Source organism: Azolla caroliniana, unplaced genomic scaffold (assembly GCF_043228905.1).
Source record: "Azolla caroliniana isolate FFs.n. ecotype wild unplaced genomic scaffold, voAzoCaro1.0.p SCAF_21, whole genome shotgun sequence".
NCBI classification, from domain to species: domain Eukaryota; kingdom Viridiplantae; phylum Streptophyta; class Polypodiopsida; order Salviniales; family Salviniaceae; genus Azolla; species Azolla caroliniana.
The window spans coordinates 3,253,446-3,261,186 of NW_028230456.1; the positions used below are offsets into that span (position 1 = coordinate 3,253,446).

At 38.1% G+C, this 7,741-nt stretch overlaps 1 protein-coding gene across 3 annotated transcripts; it reads left to right on the forward strand.

Moving 5' to 3' along the window:
• Positions 1–1,162: 1,162 nt before the first annotated feature.
• On the forward strand, positions 1,163–7,741 carry LOC147850362 (nucleic acid binding/RNA binding protein). 3 transcript variants are annotated; one of them, XM_087336464.1, is made up of 10 exons: positions 1,317–1,388; positions 2,796–2,864; positions 2,935–3,003; positions 3,145–3,284; positions 3,428–3,526; positions 3,599–3,666; positions 3,823–3,898; positions 6,294–6,473; positions 6,815–6,943; positions 7,208–7,741. In XM_087336464.1, exons 3-10 carry the CDS (start codon positions 2,970–2,972, stop codon positions 7,364–7,366), a joined length of 885 nt encoding a protein of 294 aa, XP_087192590.1. In that variant the 5' UTR covers positions 1,317–1,388; positions 2,796–2,864; positions 2,935–2,969; the 3' UTR covers positions 7,367–7,741. The 3 variants fall into 3 exon arrangements, with proteins under 3 accessions (XP_087192592.1, XP_087192590.1, XP_087192591.1); XM_087336465.1 differs by lacking the exon at positions 1,317–1,388 and having other exon boundaries at positions 2,817–2,864; positions 2,954–3,003; XM_087336466.1 differs by lacking the exons at positions 2,935–3,003; positions 3,145–3,284 and having other exon boundaries at positions 1,163–1,388.

Here is a 7,741-nt window from a genome sequence, read left to right on the forward strand (position 1 = left end):
GGGGAAGGTAGATGAAGTGAACAATAACTTAGATCGAAGACAAACGAAGTGAAGTGTAATTGGGAATGGAAGAGAAACAAAAACCAAAAGTGTGATCGAGGTGTAAAGTAAGAGAGGCCATAAAAGGTGAAACCAAATTATAGGAAAAAGTGAAACTATATTCAAGAATGGAAATGAGACTAGAAGACGTGAAACCAAAATTAGAAGCGTAATTTAGGTGTAAATTAAGGGAGACCATAAAAACTAAAGTCAAGAGGAAGGATCAAGCTAGAAGAAATGAAGCACGATCAAGAAGGGAAGTGAAAGTCAAGAAGTCAAGCATGATCAATAATAAAACATGAAACTGCAAAAACTCGAGACAAAACTATGGGCAATCCAAAAGAAGTGAGACCAAACCCCATGAAGGATAAGCCATAAGAAGCGAAATAAAATCAAGCATGGAAATGAGACCAAAAAGAAGTGAAACCCGCGAGTGTGCAAAAAACTTGAAACAAAACTAGAGGGAAAGCCCGAAGAAGCGACATGTATTTAGAACCCATGAAGGATGATGAGGTTAGAAGAAGCAAAAGGAAAACCATAATCGAGAAGTGTGATCTAGAGTGAAGTCCTAGGATCCCCAGAAACAAAACAGAGGGAAGCCAAAAGAAGGGACACAAAATCAGAAAGAGATATGTAGATAGAAAGAAATATATATTAACGCCTTTTAAGAGGCCAAAATGTAACCGAGAATGAAGCTAGCCAGAGGGCTAGGATAGATAGAAAGACAAATGTAACCGAGAACGAAGCTGACCAGAGGCCTATGATAGATAGAAAGACGAATGTAACTGAGAACGATGCTGGTCAGAGGCCTAGGATAGATAGAAAGACGAATTTAACTGAGAACGGAGCCGATCAAAGGCCTAGGAGCGAAACGATAGGGATCGGGGAGTGGGTAACGAACAACGGAATTGTGAGGAGGATTGGAACAGAAGAAGTGGAACCAAGTGAAGAAGATAACCTGGGCAGAGCACAATGAATCGAGATGAAGACAGAACATGGTGAAGAAGAAGCGAAGGTGTGGAGACCGTGTGAACTTGCTCAACATACATATACATATATTTATACTGTATACATACATACGTATAATATAATGAAGTGAACAGGGAGCAAATAGACAGAGAGAGAGAGAGAGAGAGAGAGAGAGAGAGAGGTAATGTAGAGACAGTGTGAACCTTCTTCTAGCTCTTTTTTTACAAGCCATTTTTGTTCTCGCGAGCGATCTTTCGTTCTCGCGAGCGAGCGAGGTGAACAGGGATCGATAGAACGCTATGGCCGACATGGACGACGAAGAGCTCTCCATCGACGAACTCAGAACAAATCTCGAGAATTACAAGGAACAGCTGAAACAGGTATTTGTCTCTTATCTCCTCCTCTGCCTTTTGGTTTCTGTGTCGAACCCTGAATGTCTGTAGTATTTAGCGATGGCTTTAAAAGGAATAGGACGTCTTCAAAGATGAAGACGAAGACGAAGACGGAGTCGAGTAGGGAGAAGAAGAAGAAGAAGAAATGGGGGAGGTGTTTGAGGAAGAGATAACCATGGAAGGATTTCTGAGGAAGAAGCGGGGACCGAGTTCGAAGGAGGAGAAGAAGAAGACACCATGAAAAGTGTCTACGAGTAAATACAATCTTTAACATATGAGAATATTTGGGACTAAATTCGATAGTTTTTTTTTCTTTTCTATCTGCTGTTGTGTTTCTCGAATCAGAAAAGGCTGGGAAAAGTATCTGTAGAAGGAGAGGAAGAGAAATATTTACCTGATGACGGCTTCCAGGAACTGAACTTTAATAAATTTAAATGTTCTATCTGTGTTATTTTTCATGCAAAAGAAGCCATGGAAGAGAAAAATTTAGAAGTCATGGAAAACTATTTGAGGAAGGAAAACCTTTGAAAGATGGAAGAAATCATTGTCAAGTAGTGTTAAGTGAATTTTCATTGGTGTTTTATATCTATCGAGAGTTTTTTGCAAAAGAAGCCTCGGAAACGTATCTGAGGAAGATAAATAGAAGAAATCATGGAAAAGGATACGAGGAAAGAGATCTGGGACTAAATTTGATGGTTTGTTGTTGAATTTTTCTATCTACTGAGTGTTTCCTGCAGAAAAAGACCTGAAAGAGTATAGGTGGAAGAACAATATTTAAAACATGGAAAGATTCATGGAAAGGTACATGTAGAAGAAAGAAAGATATGCAAATTTCATCTAAGAGGCCAAACTGGCCTACAAGAATTGGGAAATTAAATCTTAAAATAGATGATTAGCTGGGAGTGAATTTAAAATTTCGCCCATATTTTTCACTATCTACTGAGATTTTTTTGTAAATGAAGCCATTGAAAAATATACGAGAACAAGATAGCTTTAACAGATGGAAGAAGTCTCTAGAAATTGTCTGAGGAAGAGAATCTTTAATAAATGAGAGTTGTTAGGGACTGAAATTTATGGTTGGTTTTATTCTTGATCTACTCAGAGTTTTTTTTGAAGAAGCCACTGCAAACAAATGAGGAAGAGTTATCTTAAATTATGAGAAAATTTGATGTAAAAGTGTATTGGGAAGTGGAATCTTTAACAGATGAGAGTTGCCGGAACTCCATGTAAAAGTATGCTAGAAAGAGCAATCTTTAACATACGAGAGTTAGTTGTTAGTGAATTTGTTTGGTTCGTTGGTTTTTATTCTATCTACTGAGTGTTTTGTGGCACTGTCCTTACTAATCACACCCTTTGTAAGTTAGTGAATGATGAATTTTCTGCTACTTTCTCCAGGTGGAGAAGCTTCTTGCTGCTGATCCTGGCAATTCGGAGTACGAAGGAATACGAATTGGCTTGCTAGAGGTAAGAATTAGGAAGGATTAGCGTCAAGTGATAAATCAAATAACAATATCTGATGAAGCAAGATCATTAGGGTTTTTCCGACGGGACAGGTGAATAGAATCCAAAATGACCTCCTGTGAAGGATTATGGGTGAGCAAAGGTACATTATGAATGCTTTGTCTTGCATTAACTTAAAGGTTCACATGAAAAAGGTACCTTACCTAACAACACCACATCATATACATCACAATAATGTAGCCCAGTTCAGTGTCCTAAGGAGTCACCAATGTTGTTCAAGCAGGGCAGCACGATATGACTTTTATTGGATTTCAATGCAAGGAGGGTTTATCTTCTCCAACTAATTTAGAAGCTGTGGTCTATTCTATCAGTTTCAGAGCCCTCTCTCCAGGAGAGTCATGGCTGAAGCTTAATATATATGAGGTTTCTGATGTTGTGTAGAAGCTAACTTGCTGGAAAAAGCACTCTGGCCTATGCATAAATGCAAGAATTTTGTAGTTGTTTACTGTTGTGCAAAAACTACTTACTCTGAAAGGTGTCAATGACTTTTTCTGGTTTGGATGAAGGTAATTGAGCTCACAGAAGATCTACTGCCGTCAGCAGATCATGAGGAGTCACCAAATTATCAGCTCAATGGTTTGGACTCACGTACACTAGGACAGGAGGTAAGAACTTAAGAACTGTGTCTATTATTCAAATTTGAATTTCAGGTGTCTAACTGAAAAAACTGGCTTCAGATATCTCAAAAAACGAGGTTTGCTGCTGGATCTAAGGTCCAAGCAGTTTGGAGTGCTGATGGTGAATGGTAGTGGAAAAAATGGTTTTTACTTTTATTTCCTTTTTTTAAGACTAATATTCAAGTGTATGCATTATGTGTCCATTATAGAAAGAACCAAAGCATGCATCAAGTTCAGGGAGAACCAAAACCAGATGCATCATCACTCTTTTGGTTCTGTTTTAGGTACGATGCTGTTGTTGAAGCTATCACCCCTCTTGGCTATTTAGTGGTTTTTGAAGGATGGGGTAACAAAGAGGAGGTGAGATAATCTCTTTTTCATATCTAATCTTTAAATTGAGAGGCTGAAATCAATGTTTGCCTCATCCCATGCAATATTTATATTGCATCCAAAATAGATATTAGGCTTTCTAAATGAAAAATGTGAGAAAAGCTATTAAGACAATAGTATGTAATTATTGAAGAAAAAGAATACTAGGGTGAAATAGACGCACATCATGTATGATCCCAAGGTCTGGATCAATTTATGAATATTTTAGAAAGAGAAATCTTTATGGATGAGGACAGCTCTTTGAGATTAGTCTCATCCTCCAGCATCTACTCTCTGTGCCAATATTGCTGGCTCCGAAGAGTTTAATAAGAATATTTCTAGGAAAATGGCTCGACGAAGAAAGCAGCTACATCATCCAGACATGGACAACACACGAGAAGTAATCTGGAGTTTCACAAGATCATGAACAAAATTGTAATGGACAACCTAGATTTGCAGCTTGCAAGAAAATGCTGCCTTATTGCGTGAAACATCATTTCTGCTTTTCCTGCAGAAAACTTAAAACACTATAAGTTCTAAGCTTATAAAAAACCAGCCAGATGCCAACGTTATAGTGGAATGGAAGTTTAGAAGGCCATATGTCTGTGATGGAGACAACTTTTCAGTGACAGAAAACAGTACCAGAAAACATATAGATAATGTTCACAAGACATCTTAAGTTAGCAGTCTAGAGCCTTAACATGAGAGCTTCTCTTCAAAGCCTACACTACAATAGATGATGAGGTCCTAGGATAATTTAACAGGCGATGTTTCCCATAAATATTTGGCCCTGCCATTTCGATGTTGGCAATATTACATATAACTTAACGGACAACTTAAAACTAAGTTTTGTGTCAATGCAAGCGTACTTAAGCAGTAAATAGAAAAAGGTAGAACTTTATACTTTAATTGTAATAACGCATGTTCAATAGGATCAAAACCAAGAGCAAAAAGAAAGTGGATCCTTGAGTATAGGCGGAGATGATGTGAGAGCATTGAACCTCAGGTTAGAACAAGAACTGGTTTTGTTAATTGTTGTACTTGGGATTGTAAAAAGTGTGCGAAAGAGAGCCAACCTCTGATTGTAAGTTTTTAAAGAAATGGGTTACTGTTTTGCTTTGGGAGAATGCCACCTTTCCATGAGACCTTGCTATTGTGCATTGGGTGGACCTTTGCTGAGGCCAGTAGATCATCTGGAAATAGCCCAATGTAGATTGTCTTGTATCAGTATCTTCTCTATCATCAACCCATTCCATGTCCCTCCTTGGGCGAGGCATTGAAGGATTCCAAGAGCTTTGTGCCATTCAGCTTGTCTTGTAGCACCTGAAAACTAGCTTAGACTGCCTAGAAAGGGAAGAGCAATAATCCTTGGTAGACTTATAACTTAGGATTCATGGGATAAGATAGTAACTTGCTGTTGGACATGCCATAGTTACTATGTCCTTATGTGAGAAAGATCCCTCCTTTTGATTGCTAGACCTTCAGGAATTCCTGAAATGCCCCTCCTTGGGGTAGAAATTGAAGGTTTCCAAGAGCATTGTTTCATTCAGCTTGTCTTGGAGCACCTGAAAACTAGCTGAGACCGTCTGGAAAGAGAGAAAGAGCAATAATCCTTGGTTGACTGATAAGTTCGAATTTATGGGAGATCACTAGTGACTTGCAGTTGGACATGCCATAGGTATCGAATACTTACGTGAGAAAGATTTTCCTCGTTTTGATTGCTTGCTAGGCCTTCACACTGGGAATTGCTGAAATCGTCCTACATTAATAATCACAAATATGTTCCTTTGGGCATTTCATAGTTTCTCTATCTTTTCATCAAACTATCTCTGATTAATGAATCAACCAGTAACACTGTCCATATTTTTGAATAAGTATGGGAAAGACAGCTGTTCTGGATTTGTATAGGAGGACTTCAAATCCAGGATTTAAAGATTTTACACATGGGGTATTCTGAGCTGTATATGCCATGCTTTTTATGTATAACTTTGATTGTCTTTTTGTAACACAAGTCAATTAGTGTGCCTGCCTTGAACATGGCCAAGACGTATAAAATTTATCTAACCTATAAGAACAAACCATGCTAACTTAAAGCGGAGAATATTGCTATGTTTCTGGTTTCGAGATCATTTTAGATTTATATTTATCTTCTGGGTATATTTCTTCTGTACACTTGTTGATTCTCATTGGATGATTAGTTCTGGTGATTAGTTTACATCCTTTGAAAATGTTTCAAAATAGTTTGTCAATATCAGGTATTTGTTTCTGAAGCCATAAACATCTGAATCATTGTGCATAATCTGTCTGATTCTTGTGGACTACCAGTGCAGTTGACAAGATGCTTGTAAGGTCATGTTGTTAAAGTGATTGAGGGCTTTCTGAACAGGTTAATGCTGACAGAATACGAGAGAGAGGTGAGGTAAATGCCTTTTTCAATGCTGAAAAAGAAGCAGAGGCAGCTCGATTGGCACTGAAACGCAAGATTGCTCAGAGTGCTGAAGCAGAGATTGCCCCTAGGGGCTTGCCCACAAAATTACAGATAAAGCCAGATGACCCAGAAGATGTGGTAAGTTGTAATTTATTCAATGGAGGAACTCTGAAATACCTCAGGATTTTTTTGTATTTCTACAAAATGGCCAAATATTTTTGTTATTTCCCCAAATGCCCTTCGGCAACACCTAACGAGGAATCAATTGTGCAATTTGAGTAATTTCAGGCAGCTCATCCTAATTTTCTCAAATTGTCTATTCATCTCCTTTTGCACTCTTTCGGGTGTTGATTAATAGGGTGTTCAGGGAAATAACGATAACTCGAGTATTTTCCTTCAATGTTCCATCTTTAAAGAGATGCTATGCAGACAGCTTTGTTGATTGATGACTTACTTTGTTGATTGATGACTTAATTCAGAAAACTGCAAAACGGAAGAAAATCCACGCATTCAAATCACGGATGAGATTCGAGCAGATGGAATCAGCTCAGAATAAGAGACAGAATTCATGGCAACAGTTCCAATCCTCTAAGGGTAAATCTCGAAAGGTATAAGGGCACAAAAGCTTAAAAAATGTGTTCATTGTTGTAAATAAGACAAAACTTTGATGCTTTTATTCCCTGGAACTTTTGGTTATCCATTGTTCGCTAATCTGAAGGTGCCTGAAAACTTTGTGAGCAAGTTTTTGTACTTTAATGATTTGTGGCTTTGCATTGTTTCTGCTTTTAACCTTTTCAGCCCAATTTCTGAATGGTGCTTGAAAATAGGTGATATCTTGTCAATATCTTATTTATCTATATATATTGTTGCAGGTTGGCTACTTCACTGGTGGGAAGCGTGAAAGTATATTCAAATCTCCTGATGATCCCAAAGGCAAGGTGGGGGTTACTGGCAGTGGTAAAGGTATAACCGATTTCCAGAAACGCGAGAAGTACCTGAATCTGAAAGTGGGAAATGAGGAAGAAGGGTAGGTATCGTGGATGGTAGTTCATTTCACTTTTCATGTAGAGTAGGGAGAGGGAAATCATTCTTCTTACAAGAGGGCAGACAGTGATATAACCAGTTATATCCTCTTTATACACCTCTACAAAGTGTACATGCACAATCATTTTCCAAAATGGGCCTCTTCTGGTAAGACTTTTCATTCTCTTGTGAGTTCCCATGCTTCCATTTTATGAAAAATGCATTGTACTGTTGGTGAACCAACAACTTGCACACTTATCAATCTCAATGATCTTATTGTACATGGTGGTCAATGTTTGCCCCTCCTAGCAGGAGAAGGTATGTATTATGAACATGGTCTCTGATGCCATTTATAGTAAGACCATGAGGGTTTAATTGATGAA

Bases quoted from the DNA above. Each gene is read 5' to 3' on its own strand.
- LOC147850362 (XM_087336464.1), top strand. From the start codon at position 2,970: ATGACCTCCTGTGAAGGATTATGGGTGAGCAAAG. The intron at 3,004-3,144 runs GTACATTATGAA...TTGTTCAAGCAG, and splicing joins AGGATTATGGGTGAGCAAAG to GGCAGCACGATATGACTTTT. The intron at 3,667-3,822 runs GTAGTGGAAAAA...GTTCTGTTTTAG, and splicing joins TGGAGTGCTGATGGTGAATG to GTACGATGCTGTTGTTGAAG.